Source organism: Aspergillus tanneri (assembly GCF_003426965.1).
Source record: "Aspergillus tanneri strain NIH1004 chromosome Unknown AapTan_2_pilon_pilon_pilon, whole genome shotgun sequence".
In the NCBI taxonomy this organism is placed as follows: domain Eukaryota; kingdom Fungi; phylum Ascomycota; class Eurotiomycetes; order Eurotiales; family Aspergillaceae; genus Aspergillus; species Aspergillus tanneri.
The window spans coordinates 5,681,780-5,703,481 of record NW_022984629.1 but is presented as its reverse complement, the minus strand read 5'-3'; the positions used below and the strand labels follow the sequence as shown (position 1 = coordinate 5,703,481).

Sequence of the window (21,702 nt, the reverse complement as noted above, 5' to 3'; positions counted from 1 at the left end):
AGCTACTCTCAGACCAATGCTACAGTATATCCATTCCAGTTGCTTCGCCCCTGTTACTGCCGGACATGATCATACGCTAGGTCCTCTTCGATCGAGTGCGATGTATTCTCGTTCTAGGGGGAAAGGGAGGGCAAATAGCAAAGACGAGTTGCTGAGGGATATGCTAGATAGCGGCATGCAGATTAGGAAAACAAATGAGGTGGAAGTTGCACCGGAGGAGGGCCAGGAGGAACATCGTTCTGAGACGCGGCCCTATTTGGAAGGGCGCGACGGTGTTGATGTTGTGCATTTACCTAGAGGGACAAAACAGCCAACATGAATACTACGCAGGAAAATACTTTATGGACTACTACCTATAGGAGCCTAGATTAGTGGTTGCGCCAAATTCAGATAACACTCAGTCGCTGTGTCAAGGGGGATGTTGCATGTTGGCTTGAGTGGCTTAAAGGCTAATATATAATAGTAGCAAGTAAATTATACTACCAGATTTTGAGAGGAGCCACAGTCCTACAGCATGTTGATGGATAGCCCTAAATTAGGGACTATGTATGACATATCAAAAGCAGAAACAAAGAAATAGTTAGGCGTTATTCATCTCGTCACAGAAGTACCAACTCCAGAACCGCAGTCTCGGATGTCTGGCCTTTGTAGACTCTGCTCGCTTTCAGCCCAGCCTTGGAGGCAAGATCCTGGAACATGCTTGCCGTACGTCTCTTTCCACCGATGGTAATCCAGGCGGCGCCTAAGAGAGCAGTCTGGATGGAGAGTGGGGTCAACAGCAGCTGCTCCGACTCCAAGACCCTAGAGACTACCGCTCAAGCAGAACGAATGGTGAATGGTGCGGGAATGCTGACGCAAATATTATCAAGCCAATCATAGAGCGCTCGCCGAATGTTATAAATCAGAGACCTCAGTGCGAGTGCGCTAACTTATGTGAGCATGCAATAATGAAGAAGGGATATCAGAAACAGACCTTGAATGGGCTGCTCGCAGAGAAACTCTCCCACCATCTTCTAGGCTGGGCGTAAGATCGTGTCACCATCGTGCTTCGTATCAATTATGGTCTGATCCCTGTCCATAAGCACGCACTTAGCTGCCGGGATGTGCGGGTTTTACTGGGGGATGCTCGGAAAACCGGTCCCCTTCCACCTCCGATATCCACAATGATGCTTTGGATCCCACTCCCCCGCTCCGAGCCGCTGCGACAACCCAAGAGAAATCATACATCCTTGTGATCAGCATTCGTTCCGTAGCCTTGGACACAGCACGGTGTAGTAGGCCCGATATGTGGGACATTGTTTCGGGGACCTCATAGCTCGTGCTGTGGGGATAACCGAGGGTCTATGCCAATTGGCACACGCGATCAGCTCGTTTTGGTTCCACGAAGTCATTAATTTGGAATAATCGCGGCCAATGGATGGCAGGATGAGGAAGGTATCAGAGAAATAGATCAGGGGGGAAGGCCAACGTCAAACTCTTGGTCCAATAGCGCATCGAGTTCTTCGTATGACCAATGCGGCTAGACATCACTGAGAAGACATCCACGGTAACTAGGAAGTTGACGGACTGTTCCAGGAGACCCTGTCGACACCCTGTTTCGTTGGAAAGCTCGACAATGGAAATATTCTCCGACTCCGGGATGGCGTCAAAGATCTCAGAGTCGGCAAAGAGTTTGATGACGCTCGTCTCCGACGTGAAAATAGATAGCTTCATAAACGGAGCCGTCGACTCATCGTCACGTTTCGGTACACTCTGTTTGTCTCCGTCGTGTTTGAAGTGCTTGTTGAGACAGTTAACTGTCTAGATAACATCATGAATTTATGTTAATGCGAGACGCTAAGGGAACAGAAAGGAGCTCCGGGGCTAAGAGACTCTAGCAATGACTACGTAACTATGTGGAATATGCGTCGGGATGTATGTTGCCAAATCTGTGATCTAGCATTACCTGAGCTATCCAACACAGTTTTCATTTCCTCTTTTTGTTTTTCTTTTGTTGCCACCCCTCCTCCGAGCTTTCATGTTCAGTCTAACCTGCGGCTTCTCGCCCCACGGAATACGACGTGCATTTTGAACTCGAAGACTGGAAAGTCCTTCCGGGCAGGGGTATTGCAGTTGTGTATGCAGCACTCACAGCCCGATGACGACGGTGTTGCACAATCGGACAGAAAGCTTGGAGGATGTGAGGGGCTAGAACCCCTTAGCCTACTCAACCCCTCAGCCCTCGTGTTTCTTTCTGATTAGTATATTGATTAGTACACTCCATGTGACTTCTTCCCCTGTCTGTTTCGCAATCGTCTCATCGCTGTTTTCTCTTCTCTTTTCCTCTTCGACGATTCCTTTGTATCTACCCTAGATATTAGGTTATAAGAGGTCTAACCCTTGACAGAGGAAAGGATATAGTGGAAGTAGCGGTATCCAGCAATTGTGTAGAAACTGTCCGAGTGGGTCATATGGTGGAGATCCCCGCATGGCATTGGTTGACAAGAAGGAATAAGATCTAGTATTTATGGTGGGGATTTCTTAATTAGCTTCCATGAGAGTGTATCGGAATTGTGTACGAGCGATCCTTGAGCTGGGTACTATCTTCCCAGATTGGAGGCCAGATCACACATCCACCCACGCAGAAGCCTAAATAAGTCTACGAGATCCCCCTAGGACATCCTGATCCAAGTTGACAGATTCCTAGCTGTTTCAAGATGCATTCCGAGCAGGCTGCCAGCTTACTGCCGCTGGAGATTCTCAGCCGAACATTCAATTTTGCCAATGACGACGAGGCCAAATGGTGGCATACCACAGCGCCGCTCTTCGCCAAAATGCTTATCAATGCTAACTACGATGTACACGCACAGTACAGATTTCTGTGCCTTCACCGCGAGTTTGTTGTTCCCAACTTGGGGGCGTATCCTACGGCAGGGGCCCAAGTGAGCTGGAAGAGCATGCTCACCCGTTATGGACTTCCTTTCGAATTAAGCTACAATGTTTCCCAATCTCTCGTCCGTTTCGCCTTCGAGCCAATTGGCAGTTTTGCTGGCACCGAGCAAGATTTATTTAACACCAAGGCGATCACTGAGACATTGCACAGATTTGGAAAAATTGTTCCAGGTCTCCATCTGGAATGGTACAATAGTTTCAGGTCGGATCTTATTGTCTCGGACGAAGAAGCCAAAATGGCCCGCAACACCACCATCCCATTCCGTACGCAGAGTGTCATTGCAGCCGACATGGAGCCAAACGGGGATATGTTACTGAAAGCCTATTTCTGCCCCAGAATTAAATCTGTTGTCACCGACAAATCAAAGGAAAGGCTGATGTTTGACGCTATCCGGAAGGTCGATCATGACGGCCAACTTAAGATACCGCTATCAACTTTAACAGAATTTTTGGCTTCGCGCGCCTCTGAGGCTGGAGCGCAAGGCTCTGCCCTTATTGCGCATTTTTTTTCATGTGATCTTGTTCAGCCGTCCGAATCACGAATTAAAATGTACTGTTACGAGACAAAGCGGGACTTTGATGCCCTTACCAGCGACTGGACATTGGGAGGAAGGCGCAATGACCCACAGACATTGGCCGGCCTGGAGCTACTCAAGGAGCTATGGGACTTGCTGCCAATCACTGAGGGGCGTAGCGAAGGCCCTCCTGGCTTCCACGAGCTGGGTACTTCGCCCGCAGAACGCCTGCCATTCATTATCAATTTCAGCCTCTGCCCAGGGAATCCCATCCCGGAACCCCAGATATACTTCCCGGTATTTGGGTACAATGACACGGTGGTTGCCAATGCTTTGAAGGCTTTCTTCCGCCGCATGGGCTGGATAGGCTTAGCCGACTCATACATGGCCAACCTGTGCGAGTACTAGTGAGTCCACCCCCCACCCCCCTTTTTTTCCCAACCCCCTGACACTCACTCCCTGAAGCCCGGACGAGGATCTAGCCAACACAAACCACGCCCTCGCATGGATTTCGTACTCCTTCAAAAAGGGCAAGCCATACATGACTGTGTATCACTACAGCTATGGAACCTTTGAGAGCTTCTTGAAAAACTAAGGCGAGTGCGGGCAGTAGCACGCTATGGCTAAGAAAGTATGTACGTTAGGGTGGGGGTGACGATGATTAGCAGAACGCGGAGTGGGAATTTCATCTCAGTGTTTGGTGGGTCTAAATCTGGAAAGTGAAGGTTGTCAATCAGACTAGTTCGTAAACAGTTTTAGAACAATCCATCTCCGAAGATGTTGATCTTCGGGTGGGGGTTTACATAACAAATACTACGCTCGCCTCAGCTTAGCCGCAAGAATGCGCAGAACACGGCTGTCTTGGTATCATTAGACACTAAGGAGACGAGAGGGCCAAGGAGGTGACGCTCGCAGTCGTTGAGGACTGCGAGCAACTAAGAAGGCAGGCGTTCAAACGGAAGATCGCCCACAGCGCGTCTTAGCCCGTCATGGCCCTGGCCGCCATTGAGATATTGGCGACGGGGCTGATCAGGCTGTGGTAACATGAGATTTCCTACTCCCTCGCATTCGGGGATCTGATGCAGCTGTGTATTTAAGATTCATTACGAATTACAGCGCTAGTAGTCACACCATTTTGATCCGCATGGGCCTACATGCAATTGATTACATAAAGGATAAGCTGAGGAAAGAAGAAAACGGGTGTCCATTCTGGGCCCCCGAACGTGATACATCGCATCTTTTACATTGGCCCTCGAACGCGGCATCACAACGAAGAGCCAAGGGTATTCACAACGTTTCGGCAACAGTTTAAATATCCCAATCAGTACGTAATGTTCAGGAATCCGCACGAAAGTGCGCAGAACCTGGCGGTGTCCGAGCTTTACGTGCTCTTCATCCTCTGCCGGTCATCACAGGGAGCCTCTTGCACTAGCCTACCTTGGTGTGCTGATTGTGGTTGACGTATGTCGAGCGATGTAATTTGACTCTTTGGTTGCTGATTATGTGACATAACCTGGGAGTAGACGCACATGTTCGTAGTGCGAGACGAAGATTATCAAGCGGCGACACAAAGGCTTCTGGATTCTGGGTTCAGACTCGCAACTCCAAATCGTGGCCCTCCCGATGAACCCTTGAATACTCTCCCTGACCCTGAAGCTGTATTGGAGGAGATAAATAGTGGCTAGAGACGCCTTGACTGTTCGTCCAAGACCTTCGACTATCCAGCGCACCTGCCCGAGCGGGAGGTGCAAATAGTGTTGATGCCATGCATTCTCTCGCGGAGACATGGACCTGTCGACAGCCAATGGTCCAAAACAGATTGTGATATATACGGAAACATGTTGTATCCATGTGGGCGAATACTGGCGGAAAGTTTCGTTAAAGCTGCGGTGGACGAAGATAGTTCAAATAATGAAGGGTATTTGAACATCACATCCATCTTGGGGTGAATTGGCAAGGTCATGGATATCCATGATGGTAGGTTATCTGGATATCGGAAAGATATTATCAACATCTCTAGCGATGAAAACGCTGTGAATTGGTATAGCACGAATTTTGGTCAGATCTACGAATGCACGACATGCTGGACTCCAGGACTTTGCCCCCTGCCAGCAGGCATTGTCTCGGCTGCATAGCTTGAGAATCAGGTATGGTATACAAATTGATTCAATTTCCTCATGCAGAGTTCAAAGGCGGTTCTAATCGATTTTGATTCTGCTCGGAAATGTGACAACCAAGATGAGCACTTTAAAGAGTTTGAAGACTTAGCAAACCGCCTTCAAGCCCAGTCCAGGAGACGCTGTGGAGGGCTTCTTTGAGCCAAATTGGCTATGACCAGGGCGTTGCTTTACGTTCATGTGGAAGGCATGTAGTAACTGAATGTAACCCCTGATCCAATGAACTAGTTGAAGCATTCTGTACGTGCGGTTTTGGTAAACGTAGATAGAATGACCGCTCCTTGACCGCCCCCTATCGTGATGTCTATACTTGGTTAAAACTGTAGTTGCCAAAGTCACGTTGGCCAGTCTAATCTCCTACTTTTTTGGACAGTCATAATGGGGAAATTTTGTGCCACACATGATAGGATTAATGATCCCTGTAGAGGTCAGTATGCCATGTACATGTTGGAGGCGCCAGGCACTTGCGTGTCTGTCTACGTCTAGTACCTCGCCTATCTCATACCATCTTCATATAGATGAACGTCCACCACTTAGTACCTCGAGTATCTGGACCTTAGCAGCCTCCTTAAAACGATATTTATTATGTAAGCCTCAACCAGTCTTACCATCAAGTTTCGGCGACCCAGGTTGGCATGTCCGAAGAACGGGTGTTCCGACGACTTTGCCCTTAGCGTCGGAGAAAGAAGGATGACGACCATCCGTCTCCGAAATCAAAACAATTAGTACATGTAAAGTTAAAAAAACCCTTGGTTATGAAGATGAGGCTTTCCATCGACCAGCATTTACACGCTAACCGGAAGATGAAGCTCATCATCACATTCACACTCAATGCTGCTGTCGCGCTGGCCGTCGTTGTCCTGCAACGGCGTGACGAGCTGGGGCAACAGCATCCTCTGGTCGACAGCTTTCATCGTTCCCCATACACCGCAACAACAGACGGTCTAGTTCGCCAGTGCATCGCACCAGGCGTAGTCTGCATTGACAAACACGGAGCCAACCTTCCCTATCCCTTCTGGCGAGATTCTCCGAACGGCACCTACGCCACGAACCTGGCAGACATTGAATTCAAAGGCGGCAGAGGCCAAGCCAAATCGACCACCTGGGAGCAGGTAGAACAAGCGGACTTTGTCGTCTTCGACGAGGAACGTGGCCGAAAACTGCTCGGCGAGAACCCCAGCGTGGACTTCGTCTTTTCCGTCAATCGGTGGGCGCTGCATGAGGCACCGACGTTCGTGCCCGGTCTCCGCAAGATCTTCTTCTCGGAGCTGTCGCCCATGCTAGAGCAGTTCGTTATTGATCTAAATGTCGACCCGCCGACCCTGTCTGAATTCCAGGCGGATCCCCCCATCTATGTGCCCAACGGCGGGTTCTACCACAACGGCCTGATCTACTACTCCGTCGCCGGCAGCAGCGAGAAACACAAACAGCGGCCCGGTATCGTCACCCTCGATCCTTGGACGAATAAGTCCTCCACGCTGCTGAACAACTACTACGGTCTCACCTTCACCGACTGCGACGATGTCATTGTCGACCCCGTTACCGGTTTTGTCTGGTTCACTGTTCCCTATTACTCCTGGTGGCTGGAGGTGGCCGATACCCCGCCGCAGCTCAAGTCGGCCACCTATCGCTTCGATCCGGCCACGGGATCCACGGCCGTGGTCAATGACGAGATGCGCTCGCCGAACGGCATCGCCATGAGTCCTGACCGAAGACATATCTACATCACCGACACCGAGGCTGCGGGTCAATCGGCGCCGATCTCCATCGATCTGCCCAGTCCCGGCGTGGCCGGCCTGCTGTTCAACACAACCGGCAAGCGCACCATCTACAAGTTCGACCTCATCGATCATGGACACGCCATTGTCAACAAGCGTCCTATCCACTACGACGCCATCGGCACAGTGCCGGACGGTCTCAAGGTAGCCTGGAATGGATGGGTGGTGACAGCGAGCGGGAATGGATTAAGTGTCATGGACGAGTATGGGGATATGATTGCGCGTGTGCAGATCAATTTCACTGTCAATAACTTTGTCTGGTCGGATGCGGATGACTATCGTGAGGTATGGATGGTTGGGCAGGGAGGTGTCGGACGTGTGAGATGGGATTTACAGGGCCAAAAAGCCGTTTGATAATGTACTACTCTGCTGGAATGGATGGAGAAATGTAAGAACGAACTTTTGACATTACGGCATGGCCCCAATCTTACAAAGTAGTTGTCCTATTTCATCAGTTGACCCTATTATTAACCCTACATATTGTATTACTCCTACAAAATGCCCGCTTGCTCCATCTCTAGGGAGGCCAGCACGAACGCGCTCGTCCCAATCAAGCTGTTGGTAGTGACAGCTCGATGTGTATAATACTGCAACGAGAGACATTAGCCAGAAGACATAGGAGTGCGAAAGGGGACCAAAACGCACCTCGTAATACGGCTTGTCCTCATGCAAGCTGGCAATGATGCTTGTCCCGAGGAAATCCAACAGGTTGTCCTCTTGCCTCCGCACAACAAAATGCTCAATCACATCTTGGTAGAGAGCGCGAGCAAGATCCAGTACGCCCTGGTATTGTTCCTGGTCATGGGAACGCCGCATCGTGCCCTGGATCCGAAGATACGAGGATGCGCCATGTCCCACAACTATTTCCGAAGATGGCGAACGGCCGGAACTCGGTAAATAACCTAGCTGCGCCCCCTTGGCCAGAGCATACACGACCATGGCACTAGCACTGGCTTCGACAAAATTCCCCGGCTCTCCGGCTTGGTCCATCACCTGCCAGACGGCATAACGACCCGTCTTTCGGGCGGAGTCCTGGATCGCATTCACCGTCGCTCGGGCGAGACGCTGAAACATTGCGAGGATGAGTTGGACGGTCTCATCCTTCTGCATTGACTCAGAGCGATCCTCATACTTGGAATCGATGATCTGCAGGGTATCCAGCGTCCCGATGAGATACCATGCTAAACTCCGCCCCCACACAATGGGGCTGGCTCCGGTGATTGGGTGGGCCCAAGGAGCTTTTCGCGAGGCATCATAGCCGTGCTTAATCAGACCCGTAGACAGCTCTATGCTGTGATTGTAGAGAAGGCTCAGCTGAAGCAGGGCGGAATCGAGGTTCACGTGTGGGTCACCATAAGTGAAGCCATACAAGGTGGCAAAGGGTGCGAAGCCATACATGCCATCGCTGTAAGAGAGATTGCCGTAGGGTATGTAGGGAGGCGGAGGGTCGACGAAGTACCACAGTCCAGAGTTCTCGTTGCGAGATTGCAGGTCGAGGGATTTGCGGAGGGCCTTGAGTACGTTGCGATGGACAGGCCCGTCAAGATCCATCTCGCTGGACGGACAGAGATTGTAACGTCAGTCGGGATTCACACCTGATGATGGGATGCATGGCTGGCACGAACATAATCGAACGACCGACACATAATCGATCGAGTGACAGGTTGCGTGAGGACGCCGTCGCATTGAGGAGGTCCTCTATATTGGCCTCCACGCTGCGACGGTGATAATCCGTCCATTTTGCGATCTCCCCTGGGTCGCTAGACTGGGCGATGGCTGCTCGGAGCGCTTGTTGAAATAATCCCTGTGCGTGAATGTGTTAATCAACCATACACAGGGAAGGGACTACGACGGTGCTGTACCTTTTGAATGACTCCTAATAGGCCGTCGGCCGGGTTGATTCCTTCGCCTCGCGCGATGACACTTTCCAGCATCCAGGTGGAATGCTTCGGATGGTGGACGGCCTGAGCGGGTCTGTTGATCAGGACCAGCGAGAGCAAACAGGACAGTGAATGGAAGATCTTCATATTGCGTTGGAGTGGAGGGTATCATGGAACCGAGAATCCAGGTGGTGGACGAATGGCCGCTGTTTTATTGTAGCCCTAAGATCGCCCCACTCCGGGCGGTCCTCCCCTAAATTGCCACCCGGAGTTGGATGGTCGTGGGCCCCGGAGCTCGGTGGTCGATCCGGTGCGTTGTCGCTGGGCTTCGAAGTCCGTATTGGATATTAAAGAGGTAATTCATCCTACTTCTTGCACTCTCATTCTTTGCATCATTTATCGCCAACAGACAAGACTCATGGCTATGGAGTCGAACCAGAGTTGCAGCGAGACCAAATCCGTCTCTTCTCAGGGAGGTATCCCAAGAGGTGAGTCTTCCTAGGTTTCCCTAGCTGTATATCGAAGGAGAGAAATAACAAATACGACTGGCAAGATGACGAAAATATTCCCACCCTCGAAGATGGGAAGGGCACGAAGGACGAACATGTCTATATCGCAGATACCCTCCCTCTGTCTCGGCAGATTCTCTTCGTCCTGACCATCTGCTCGGCCATGTACACGAATCAGCTCGGGCTGGGCCAAACAATGGACATCGTTCGGATCATTGGGGACTGGTACGGAATCACCAACAGCAACGAACTGTCGTGGCTTGTGGCTGGCTACAGCTTGACCATTGGCACCTTTGTCCTGATTGCCGGCCGGCTGGGGGACGACTTTGGACACAAGAAGATGTTCATCATCGGCATGGGCTGGTACGCGCTGTGGACTCTCGTCTGTGGACTAGCCGTCTATTCCACGCAGGTTCTTTTTATCTTCGCCCGTGTTTTCCAGGGAATGGGGCCGGCCGTCACATTGCCCAACGCGATCGCCATTCTCGGCCAGTCGTACTCTCCCGGACCCCGTAAGAACATGGCTTTTGCGTTCTTCGGCGGCAGCGCACCCTTTGGTGCTATATCCGGCTTTGCAAGTGGTGGCCTCTTTGCTCTGGCCTGGTGGCCGTGGGCATACTGGAGCGCGGCCATTGCACTCGGTTGCCTGGCTATGTTTGCTGTCTGGGCAATACCACCTCAGCCGATGAGTAGCACGTCCAAAACTCTGACGGTCTGCCAAAAGATCGTGCATCTAGACCTTCCAGGCTGCTTTACCGGCGTGACCTCTCTGGTCTTGATCAATTTCGCGTGGAATCAAGCCGCCGGGTTCGGTTGGCAAGAACCATACGTATATGTGTGCCTCATCCTAGGATTCATCTTTGCAGCGGCCTTCTTTTGGGTTGAACTGCGCTGGTCGAAGGAACCAATCCTGCCCCTTGCGGCCTTCAACTCCGATATTGCCTTTGTGCTGGTCTGCACTGCCTGTGGCTGGGCGACTTTCGGAATCTGGGTGTACTATGCCGCCGTCTTCGTTATGGAGCTGAACAACGTCAGCCCGCTGCTCCTAGCTGCCTGGTACAGCCCAGTAATTCCCTCGGGACTTGGCGCAGCCCTCGCGGTGGGCAAGCTCCTCGGTCGTGTCTCGGCAGCATGGGTCATGTTCATCGGCATGGTCGCGTACCTAATCGGGTCGATCCTCATTACCACCATGCCGACGCATCAGATATACTGGGGCAACTTCTTTTGGAGTGTGCTTATCATCTGCGTGGGCATGGACTCGTCCTTCCCCGCCGCGACAATCATCTTCTCCGACGCCGTGCCGCCCAAGTACCAGGGCATCGGCGCGAGTGTGGTCATGACCATCGTGAACTACAGTATTTCGCTGGGGCTGGGCTTTGCGGGGACGGTGGAGCGAGAAGTCAATAACGGGGGCCACACCTATGGCGACAAGAAGAAGGGGTATCGTGGTGCGTTCTACTTCGAGCTAGGGTTGGCTAGCTTGGGTCTGGTGATGAGTCTCGTCTTCTTGATCAAGGATCACTACCGAAAGAAAACCAAGAAAGCTGCCGCCGTGCACCAACACCAGAGTGCTTAATTGAAAGACTGCGTGTAGGTGAATGGGGAGAGAGCCAGTTCTTCATATTTTGTTATAGTCTTATGCTTTACCCTAGACCTGTTTAAAAATATTTACTGCAAGTATCAATAGTTTGATTTATTTCGTGGCACATGTTGTGGTATACAGCTAGGAGGACAGGGCAGACAGATGGCATTGAGATAGCTTTTCCGTGAATGGATTAGGCTGTTGGCCTGTAAATGCGATTACCACGATACTACTAGATTTAGCAATATGCCAGAAAAATGCCTAGGTGCTGAGTCAGTCATGATACAGTCGTCCTTTCTAATCAAGAGATTCTCGGGGTTAAATGAGCGCTCAGCGCCTACTGGTGAATCTAACACATAGTACGAAGAAAACATACGTGAAAGCGTTCATTCGAGTACATAAGCCATCTCATTTCATTGCACTTAGGGAAAGTTCGACCGCTTCCACTCGGGGTCGCTATTGAGACAGTTCTCGCGCACACTGTCGAAGAACGGCGTAAAATCAGGTCTGGAATACCGCCTCAAGAGCTCCTTCGACCTCCGAGTATCAACAGTGCTACGATCATGGACCTGATCCGGATCATCGGCCGGCCACGGCTTCGCAGGATCAATCTGCCGGAACACGCTCAACCAACTATTGAAGTTGAATGGGCCGGCACAGGCCAGCAGCCGCTCATTCTGCACATCCTTGTGCGTCAAGCTTGCAATATGCAGCAGAGACGCGTCGGTGACGTCTACAAAGTGCCGGGGAATGAAGCCCTGCAGCGGCTTGTAGTAATTTATGGGGTCATCGAAGAACTCCTTTACCCAGCGGCCGGTGCTGCCATTCTGCTTGGCATGGATGATCGGGCCTACAATGAAATCCGGTAGGACGGCATTGGCGATGAAGGCAGGCTTGTTTTCCTGGATGAACTTCCAGAACTCGCGCTCAGTGGAGGTCTTTAGCGCGGCATAGACGTCCCAGCAGCGCTCGGGCTCATACGGCGCGGGTCGCCACGGCCGCTGAATGCTGCTGTCGTTCCAGGTGTTGGTGTCGACGTGGATTTCTTTCTCCGGCTGCGGAGTTAGAGCAGCAATAGCGCTGCTGGTCAGCACGAAGCGTTTGACGCTCGGTTCGTTGGTGGCGCTTTCCAGGATGTTGCGAAGGGCCTCCAGCATGGGCGTGATGACCTTGTTAGGATCGCTACCGAAGGACAGGTCAGTGGCCACATGGGCGACGCCATCGACGCCCCGAATCGCTCCACTGAATGCCCCCGGAACGGAAATATTCGGCACCACCACTGTCTCGAAGGCGGCTTCTGCATAACGTTTCTTCATAGCGTCGGTAATCCAGTCAGCCTTTTCCTGAGATCGCACAGTGCCTCGAACTTTGTAGCCATGTTCAAGAAGGTTGAGGGCGAGGTGAGAAGCCAGGAATCCATTCACACCGGTGACCAAGACAAGGCCTCCAGGAGGGACAATGGTAGGCGCGATGGAACCCATAATCGAGGCCTGTTCGTTTGTTTTTTATTCAAATGAAGAAAAAAGCAACTGGGACGATCTATCGTGGAGTGTATAGTATTCCAATCGATTCTGATCTGGCAGTCGACGAGACATGGCTTGATATAAGTTCGGGATAACTAATAGTAGCATTTCTGGAGAAAAGCCCATAAATGTGGATTTACTTAGGTGATACGAAAAATACAAGTTTCCTAAGGATCCGATTCTAGCAACCGCATGTTGGTGGTCGACATGGCTGCTTCGGTTCTCCGGCGACGTCCAACTCCGATGGTTCGTTAGCCCCGGAGAAGTGGGCACATCTCGCAATCCCGGCATGATTTGTAAGTCTCCGCCAGCTAAATCTGATTTTGTCTCCGGCTTTGTGGTTCGTTTTGCTTCGAACTCCGAACGCACTGGTGAGGTGCGTCTTTCCCATTTCACAGAGCAACATGCCCTCGGAGCTAGTTCTCAATATCAGGAGAACGTGAATGCCGTATCTGATGGATGGTTACCTGGACCCGGATGGATATGGGATGGGTCGCGTAGCTGAATCCGTAACGGCCATAAATTAATATTATCGTGTTTCATATTCGCACCAAACCCTACCTCAGTTCCTCGGTTAAGAATGATGTTCTGGCCTCTTTCTATCGCATTTCTCCCTGTCCTGGCGGGCGCCTTTCTCCACGGCCAGGCACGAAACAGTACCTTTGACTATGTGATCATCGGGGGAGGCACTGCGGGGATTCCAGTAGGAACAAGGTTGGCTCAGGCGGGATTCGAGGTCGCCATTGTCGAGGCTGGCGGCTGGTACGAGGACTCGGAGCCAATAATCTCATCCACTCCAGCCTTTGGTTTCGCAAATAATGCTGCTAATGATTGGGGTTTCATCGTTGAGCCCCAGCCAGGGATGGGGGGACGAGTCTTCGGTTATCCCCGTGGGAAATGCATGGGAGGCTCCAGCGCACGCAAGTAAGACACAGCTGTTACAAACCCTATTGGAAAATTTTTGGTGCTGAGTGATGATAGTGCGATGATTTACCAGAGGTACGGCCTTCCCATACACACTTATTATTCTGGTCGGTTGTTAAGAAAATACACCAGAGCCCCTGTCGGCGCATTTCAGAGATGGGCCGATGAGGTCGGGGACCAAAGCTACGCGTGGTCTAAATTCGAACGGTATTTCAAGAAAGGCACGAACTTCACAGCCCCGGATCCCAATCACCGAGCTGCCAATGCGACCCCCGGATATCATCCAGGCGCGTTCTCGCCCGACGGCGGTCCGCTGACTGTGACGTACGCCAACTGGGCGTCGCCGATCTCCAGGTGATAATCATCACTCTCCTGAAGTCGACTGCCACTGGAGAAACTGCTGACACCTTGCAGCTGGATCCAGCGGGCTATGAAGGCCGTGGGGATTGACGATGCCGGCGACTTCAACAGTGGTCAGATCATCGGTTCACAGTATTTTGCGCTCACAACCATCCCCGAGACGCAGGAGCGGGCGTCTTCTGAAAACACATATCTGAAGGAGTTCCAGGATCTCCCCAAACTAACCGTCTATACAGAAACATTGGCGAAGCGAATCCTCTTCGACGACAGCAAGACTGCCACGGGAGTTGTGGTAGAGATGGCTGGCGTGGAGCATACGCTCGCCGTCGACAAGGAGGTTATTCTATCGGCTGGAGCCTTCCAGTCCCCTCAACTGCTGATGGTCTCGGGCGTCGGTCCGGCAAATACTCTGGATAGCCTTGATATTCCCATCATTCATGATAGTCCTTACGTGGGACAGAACCTGGTCGACCACGTATGGTTTGGGGTATCGTACCCTGTCGACGTCCCCACATGGACCAAATGGGCTAACGATGCGTTCTACATGCTTCGGCTCTACGTCGGTGATTATCACCAGCATCGTCAGGGGCCCTTGACTGCGAACGCGGGCGACTTTGGTGCCTTTGAAAAGGTCCCCGATCATCTCCGTGACGCATTTACGCCGGAAACCCTTCAGGACCTGGCAGAGTTCCCGGAAGATTGGCCGGAAGTGGAGGTAAGTGCCGCTGTCCTGTAGACCAATATTTCACCGCTCACCTACAACCAATCCCAGTATATTGTATCTCCAATGTACCTGGGCAACTTCAACGATCCTATGGGCCGTCAGCCCAAAGACAGCAAGCAGTATGCGTCCATCAACGCAGCCCTTGTCGCCCCCGTATCTCTGGGCAACGTCACTCTCCGGTCCGCCGACACCCACGATCCGCCCGTCATCCACACGAACACGCTGGGGTCTCCTACCGACCAGCAGGTTGCCATTGCTGCCTTCAAGCGTCTGCGAGAGATCTTCGAGTCTCCGGAGTTGGTGCCTGTTCGCCTCGGAGACGAATATTACCCGGGCAAAATTTCGGTTCGGTCCGATGCGGAGATCTTGCACTTCATTCAGCAAGATGGCCTGGCTTTCTACCACGCCGGGTCTTCGTGTGCGATGGGCAATCCTGATGCGGTTAAGAACAAAGCTGTTGTAGACAGCCAGGCAAGGGTGATTGGCGTCAATGGCGTAAGAGTTGTGGATGCTGCGTATGTTTTGGTGTACTTTCCGTGACCTAGGATTGTGCAATACTGATGCCATAATAGTGCTCTCCCATTCCTCCCTCCCAGTCATATTCAAAGCGCAATCTGTATGTCCATTGACCTGTCGCTCGCGCTCATCTCGGCATATTTTGTGCTAACTATTCGGCGTGTTAGATGCGCTGGCTGAAAAGATTGCCGAGGAGATCATCAACAAAGAATTGGATGGACCTACGCGGGTCGAATTGTAAACAAGCGTGGATCATTAGTGTTGACCAGTGGGTATTATAGTGAATTTGGTTTAACATAGTCTAGCGAGAGTATATACATGGTCAAGACCCCAAGAGACATTTCCAGAGTAATAATATGCGAAGGTTGAGAGCCCACCCTGCCAATCAACAGAGATAATATTTTAGTGGATATCTTGAATACTGCCGAATTTGTACGCGCTAGGAAAACTACAGCTCATCGCAAAGGAATGCAAAAGGCCTCCTTCCTAAATCTAATGGAAAGATAGAACTACCTAGAAGCGTCAATCTACCCTATTTCCCTCTCTTTTCTTAAGTCCAGGCAGTCACTTTGGACATTGAGTTTAGGCTGTTCCGTGCTAGAGCTGCTAGCTCTATCTAAATCACTAAGTATGGTCAGCAAAGTCATAAATTATAGTTTCCCAGATTGACATATGTTGATTACTAGAAAATTTGCGGATTTTAGAGTAGCTCATAATGCAGGATAGGTAATTTATGTATATAAAATTGTAGACTTAATAATGATCATGTTTGAAAAGCGACTGTATAACTTTCTATAGAATTTTATCTTATTTTTTGTTATGATCATTCGCTCAATGGAAGGAGTGGGAGGCACTATACCAGCTGCACGCTGGTAGCTTACTAAGAATCTGGAGGATAACAACAACTGTATTGACTGCTTGCTCGACTATACTTTTACTCAATTACTATCTAAAGGAATGGAGGTGATTCAGGGGAATGACACCGAGCGCGATCAACCGGTGGTCCCGACACGCTGACCAAGATCAATCTTCCGCTGGGGAACTCATCCCCCAGATGGCCGAGTAGAATCCCTCCTACACTTTCTGATCGACAGCTTGCTTCCCATGGATTGTCTGCCTCCCTCCCCTCTTCCACGGTCCCCACAAACAGCTTCTTTCCATATCCCGACGCTGCTTACCCGTCACCTCGAACCAACCTCACATCCACAGCCTTCCCAGGGGAAAAATGCACACGGAGGAAGAAGGCGAGGTATTCTGGGGCAAGTGACGGTTCTCTCTCCCCACCCTAAATCTGGCAACTATATCAATATCCGTAGTCCAGAAGAGTGTAGAAATAAGTCTGATATTCTAGTAGCAGGGGAGACAAAATATAAATTCTTGGCTATCTTGGACCCTCGTTTGGAAAAGAGACTAGAAGATACAAGGGAATGTGACAAGATTATTCATCCACGCTTATTTGACAAAAAATTTAATGAGATCAAGGAAATTCGTCCATTTTTATGGCCAAGAGCAAGAAGACTACCATCTGACGCCGAGCACGTTTGGCGGTATTCTGTAGGAAGCCACATTACCCTTTCATCTTGAAAACATATCCACTGACCATGTAGTATAGATAGACCAATGTGTTTTTCGGACCAAACCCAACTAGAATGGCCCTCAAGAATCTGGTGCAGCTCGCCCGTGCCGGGATCCCAGAGCTTGATAGTTATATCAACGGAACCGGATGCGAGCAGTTTGCCATCCGGGGAGAAATAAACTGATCGAACCGAATCAGAATGGCCCTCAAGACTGGTATATCTTGCCCGTTCTGGGATCCCAGAGCTTGATAATTTTATCATTGGAGCCGGATGCCAGCAGCTTGCCATCTGGGGAGAAAGCAACTGACCAAACCGAATCAGAGTGGCCCTCAAGGGTCTGTAGTTGTGCGCTCCATTGACAGCTCACTCTTGAATACATTTCTAGTAATTGAGCGTCTGGGACAAAACATCAGAGCTGAGGAATAAAGCTGAAGTGGGGGGATCTCTGCTATCTGTCGGTTTTTAAGGATAAATCGTCTAGTATCATAAAAGAAATCCGAGATTTCAGGATGATCCTTGCTCTATTTTTCTCAGTATCCTTATGTCCACTTGGCTGGAGGAGGACTTACTTGAGCGACTGACTGTAATCGTATTATTAGTCCCACAACTGCAGATAAAAGGCCCAAAATGCTCATTACTTCCAACCAGTGAAGGAGGTGTATTTTTAGAAATGAGAAAGCCTTAGCTAACTCACTAAATGGGTTATGGCACAGGATCAAATGGTCTGCCCAGTAACGGCAGGCATATCGTAATCCTGGTGGTAGGTGACGCTCAATGCACTGTAGATCAATCTCACTGCGTAGGGTCCCACCACTTGACAGGTTGCAGATATTCTTCCTGAGACCATGGTCCATCATCTGAAGGCAATAATCTATAAGCGTTCTATGTATTGCCTTTTTATCTATCCAAAACTCTTCACTCTCTTTGGCCTGTTTTGTCCTGAGATCCAGAAGTAAATCCCTGAATGATAGATGCAAAATCCGGACCGGACTATGTAAATCGTCAGACAAGTTAAGGACTAAGTGGAGCCGACACAAGCGATACCTAACATCCCCTGACTTTTTGAATAGAAGCTTGCTGAGGGCATTGATCGAGAGTGGAGTGGCTAGGATAATAATAACTCCGACTATTTGTCTAAAGTCTTCGATCAGCTCCTTGGTTTCCCACCCATCCTGACCAAGAAGCAGTTGCTTTAGAACAGGCATGTATGTCCTGGCCATTTTGGAAATATAGATCGAATTGTCTGCGAGTATTGCTTCAAGGCGTCTCTGAGGATTCCAATTTGCTTCGCCAATAAATCGACATATGGTGGCACCCTTAATATATAATGGCACAGCCTATCAAGCAAGCTTTTGATATGGTCATGCACCGGCCAGAGCGCTGGAAACGAATGCTCCTGTCTTAACTGAGAAAGCTTATAATCAAATTATAACGAGATATCACGCTGGATCATTGGCTTTGGGATCTCATGAAGGTCCACATCTTGGTGATTGCCGCTGATCTGCTTGAAACCCAGGCGGATCGGGTTCAGGTCTGCTTGTTAGGAAGAACCGGATCCGTATGGAGGTCGATATTTGTACCTGTGGTAATAATTGGAGAATAGCTCTTATCTCGCCCTCCCTTTCACATTTATCTAACGCATCAACCACTATAGTTGCTGTAACAGCCTGATCAGAGTCCACTTTCTGAAGCGGCTGCAGGAAAAGTTTATTGAATTGTTCTCCAAGCGCCCTCTCTGAAATGTAGGGATCATCCTCAATTGCCCTCTGTACGCTATTCCTTAATTGAGGAAATATAGCCACCAACTGTAGCATAAGAGTTGGAAAAAACCTTCTGGCATTCCCTCGGTCTTCTTCACCTCGCTTGAAAAAAAAGCTCCCGCCGAGTGATTGCTTTTGTCTGAGACTGTGTGCAATGGTTTGTGAAATTGTTGACTTCCCAGTTCCTGCCATGCCATTTAACCAGAATATGCATTTCCCATCTAGTGAACCTGCCCACTTTTCAATCTGGTCGAGAAGTTCACGCCTAGTTCCGGGAAAACATTTTTCATGCTGGTTTGCATATGAATCAAATGCCGCCCCTTCTGCAATCTTTAACCAGTCCATATTGATTTTTTGGTGGATGTTATCAGTGGTGTTGTTGAAGTTTTTAAGCTGTTCCCTGATTGTAGCTGGGAAAGAGTAAAGTCAGTTGAGCCCTAATCTAGCAATAATAAATTTCTTGCAAGTGTCGCGTACTGCAAATCCCCGCCACCAGCTTTTCCTTTGACACCTGGGCACGAGGGATATAACTGAGTAATTCTTTTGGATAGGATGCAGCTGCCAATGCTGCATACGCCTGCCACTGCCTATTTTTGCGCGAATCAGCATAATCACAGATACCCCGGATGGCAATGCAAGGGAAGTCCTGCATTAAGCCTGCTGCCTCCATCTCAAAGCATAAGGCACCTGTTTCTTTCCGCAATCGCTCCCGTGTTTTACCGTCCTTTACCACAATATTCCCTGACACAATAATACCATAGTGTAGCTGTGGCTCATTGTTGTCTCGTTTATCCCTTTCTACCTCCCACTCGGTCAGGCAACCATCACAGATTGTTCGTCTGGCCGACTAAAGTGTCGGCGTGTCCGTGCATTCCTTTGAATTGCTTGTTGGATATAAGAAAGATAATGTGGGTCTTCCCGAAAAGCAGCTGCTTTTGTTTGGTTGACCGCAGCTAATAATAACCGGGGCGGGCTGTTTAAAGACCCAGTGTGGGTAAGATTCCCATCTTCACCAACTTTTCCCATGTCATGCTGGACCACACCCCCACACGTGCCAGTAGGATAACTAACTACAATGTCACCGAGGCGTATATCATGGGTTGCAGAAGGAATTCCTCCTCCAATCCCAACCATTGATCCAACCCGCAGTAACTTGGAAAATGTCCGCATCATGTTGTTAGCCACGGTGGTAGCTGAAGTCGTCCCATATTGCCCTCCCAGGCATGCAATCGCAACCAAATGCTTGCCGATTCGGCCCAGCGTGTATATATTAGAGCCCGTGCTGTCCTGCTCTTCGGGGGTCCCAAAGCTTTCATCAAGCATTTCCTGAGCAGCAGCCGCCTCGTCTGGAAGGGCACATATCCAACCGATCTGGTACTCTTCGAGCGAAGGGAAGACTGCCATTTTGTGATCTTTGTTATCTGCCTGTGCAGGCACAGGAGGCTGTCTAGCTGACTCTACTTCAGAAAGCAATACTTTTCTTTTTTTCCCAGACATATTGCCGAAGGCTGAATCAGATCCAAAGGACCAGTTAATAGGAAACTAATTGGAAATGATTGTATCAATATTATAAGTTTTTGACGCGAGCGAGACATAGAAAGAGGTTAAATCTTTCTTGCGGTCTAATTAACTACATTATAGCTCTCATCATCGCTAAGGTCTTGTTATATTCTGTGAGGTTTAAGAGAGCAGCTATAAATATTTAACTCATGGTGCTATACATTCATTGTCTGAAATGTGATTCCTTACGTTGAGATGGCAGAGGCTCAACCTAGAGAAGCTGATGAAGGGCCCTATGTTTGATCTGTGTGCATGGCGGGGTAAAAAACAGGGGTGGGGTCTGAAATTGAAATCGACTGAAATTTCAGACCCTTGAAATGAAATTTGAAAAGGCCATTGAAATTTGAAATCACTAGTAAAATATATGGGATAGTTTTTGCAGACATTGTGAAGGCTTTTTTGGCCTATCTAGCTTCGCCCCTTCTTTTTGAAGGGTGTCATTGGCGGGTTCGTGGCCCAACGCTGATAGCCTGATAATCTGGTCTTAGCGCTTCTATCGGTTCATTATTACCGACCCCAACGTTTAACACATCCGCCAGCAGCCCGAACTTGGTATTTTAAGAATTATTGTTGAGCCGTTAAGCTGCTGAAATTAAAGTGACTAAAGGTGTTAACTGTTACCTTAATCTGTTACCCTTCATATATTATTATTATAAATCTCCCAGTAATAATCTATCCCTCGAATCTTGTATTAAATTAGGCCAGTATTAAATCAAATGATTATAAACTATATTCGGGAATTGTCGTTTCGTAATGGGAATCTCAATTCCCAAGGGAAATGGGACGGGGAACGGGACTTGGCCTTCAAAGTAGGAATGGGAATATCTTCCCGAAAAACTTGGCACGGGACGGAAAACAAAATGAAACTCGGCCGGGATCCCGAATTCAGTCCCGACGGCCAGCCTACAGTCCCTATTGACCCGTGATGACCCCCAACACGTGGCTCTCTTTTCCCCTTACTCTCTTTCCTTCCTTTCTTCAGCGATTCCTCTTGGTACATAGCCTATCTTTAGGTTCTACGGGCTTAGCCCTTGACAAGGGCTCTTAAAATGCTGGTAGGGAGAGTCAGAACACGAGATGAAGTGTCAGATTCGATGGCTTCGAGTGTTCTATTTTGATTGATCTGAGAGAGTATTTGATTCGGTATTTTGAGCGATTTGATTGGACCATTGTATATTGAGATGTCGAGCATTTATCGGTTGTTTTGTATTACCACCATCAGTACGAAAATGTTAAAACTTTTTGCCGGCAGTAAACACATTCTGTTCCAGGCATTTTCATTTTCGGTATTGTTCCAATGACCTGCCGTACCGAGCGCATCTTTTCGAAGGAAGGCTTCCCGTTGGCGGTATCTATGATCGGTTGGGATAAAAAAACAGGTCTCCT

The 21,702-nt window shown here is 49.6% G+C and overlaps 8 protein-coding genes across 8 annotated transcripts; 4 read left to right on the top strand and 4 right to left on the bottom strand.

Annotated features, from left to right (window-relative positions):
• Nucleotides 1–1,089: 1,089 nt before the first annotated feature.
• Nucleotides 1,090–1,713, bottom strand: ATNIH1004_001789 (uncharacterized protein; the record flags this gene model as incomplete). The annotated part of the gene is made up of 2 exons (XM_033566484.1): nt 1,090–1,321; nt 1,469–1,713. The coding sequence occupies 2 exons, from the start codon at nt 1,711–1,713 to the stop codon at nt 1,090–1,092; spliced, it is 477 nt and encodes a 158-aa protein (XP_033432241.1).
• Nucleotides 1,714–2,696: 983 nt separating this feature from the next.
• ATNIH1004_001788 (aromatic prenyltransferase (DMATS family)) lies at nt 2,697–3,854 on the top strand (the record flags this gene model as incomplete). Its single annotated transcript, XM_033566483.1, has 1 exon — nt 2,697–3,854. One exon carries the CDS (start codon nt 2,697–2,699, stop codon nt 3,852–3,854), a length of 1,158 nt encoding a protein of 385 aa, XP_033432240.1.
• A 2,530-nt stretch (nt 3,855–6,384) lies between these two features.
• On the top strand, nt 6,385–7,755 carry ATNIH1004_001787 (SMP-30/gluconolactonase/LRE family protein; the record flags this gene model as incomplete). The annotated part of the gene is made up of 1 exon (XM_033566482.1): nt 6,385–7,755. The coding sequence occupies one exon, from the start codon at nt 6,385–6,387 to the stop codon at nt 7,753–7,755; it is 1,371 nt and encodes a 456-aa protein (XP_033432239.1).
• A 137-nt stretch (nt 7,756–7,892) lies between these two features.
• On the bottom strand, nt 7,893–9,428 carry ATNIH1004_001786 (putative glycosyl hydrolase family 88; the record flags this gene model as incomplete). Its single annotated transcript, XM_033566481.1, has 4 exons — nt 7,893–7,988; nt 8,047–8,956; nt 9,027–9,205; nt 9,264–9,428. The coding sequence occupies 4 exons, from the start codon at nt 9,426–9,428 to the stop codon at nt 7,893–7,895; spliced, it is 1,350 nt and encodes a 449-aa protein (XP_033432238.1).
• Nucleotides 9,429–9,699: 271 nt separating this feature from the next.
• On the top strand, nt 9,700–11,366 carry ATNIH1004_001785 (MFS transporter; the record flags this gene model as incomplete). The annotated part of the gene is made up of 2 exons (XM_033566480.1): nt 9,700–9,769; nt 9,835–11,366. The coding sequence occupies 2 exons, from the start codon at nt 9,700–9,702 to the stop codon at nt 11,364–11,366; spliced, it is 1,602 nt and encodes a 533-aa protein (XP_033432237.1).
• A 428-nt stretch (nt 11,367–11,794) lies between these two features.
• ATNIH1004_001784 (aldehyde reductase II) lies at nt 11,795–12,853 on the bottom strand (the record flags this gene model as incomplete). The annotated part of the gene is made up of 1 exon (XM_033566479.1): nt 11,795–12,853. One exon carries the CDS (start codon nt 12,851–12,853, stop codon nt 11,795–11,797), a length of 1,059 nt encoding a protein of 352 aa, XP_033432236.1.
• Nucleotides 12,854–13,475: 622 nt separating this feature from the next.
• On the top strand, nt 13,476–15,660 carry ATNIH1004_001783 (GMC family oxidoreductase; the record flags this gene model as incomplete). The annotated part of the gene is made up of 7 exons (XM_033566478.1): nt 13,476–13,819; nt 13,877–13,894; nt 13,952–14,173; nt 14,234–14,894; nt 14,952–15,418; nt 15,476–15,519; nt 15,587–15,660. The coding sequence occupies 7 exons, from the start codon at nt 13,476–13,478 to the stop codon at nt 15,658–15,660; spliced, it is 1,830 nt and encodes a 609-aa protein (XP_033432235.1).
• A 2,762-nt stretch (nt 15,661–18,422) lies between these two features.
• On the bottom strand, nt 18,423–20,160 carry ATNIH1004_001782 (5'-methylthioadenosine/S-adenosylhomocysteine nucleosidase family protein; the record flags this gene model as incomplete). Its single annotated transcript, XM_033566477.1, has 4 exons — nt 18,423–18,529; nt 18,987–19,166; nt 19,234–19,603; nt 19,828–20,160. 4 exons carry the CDS (start codon nt 20,158–20,160, stop codon nt 18,423–18,425), a joined length of 990 nt encoding a protein of 329 aa, XP_033432234.1.
• Between the last annotated feature and the right edge of the window lie 1,542 nt (nt 20,161–21,702).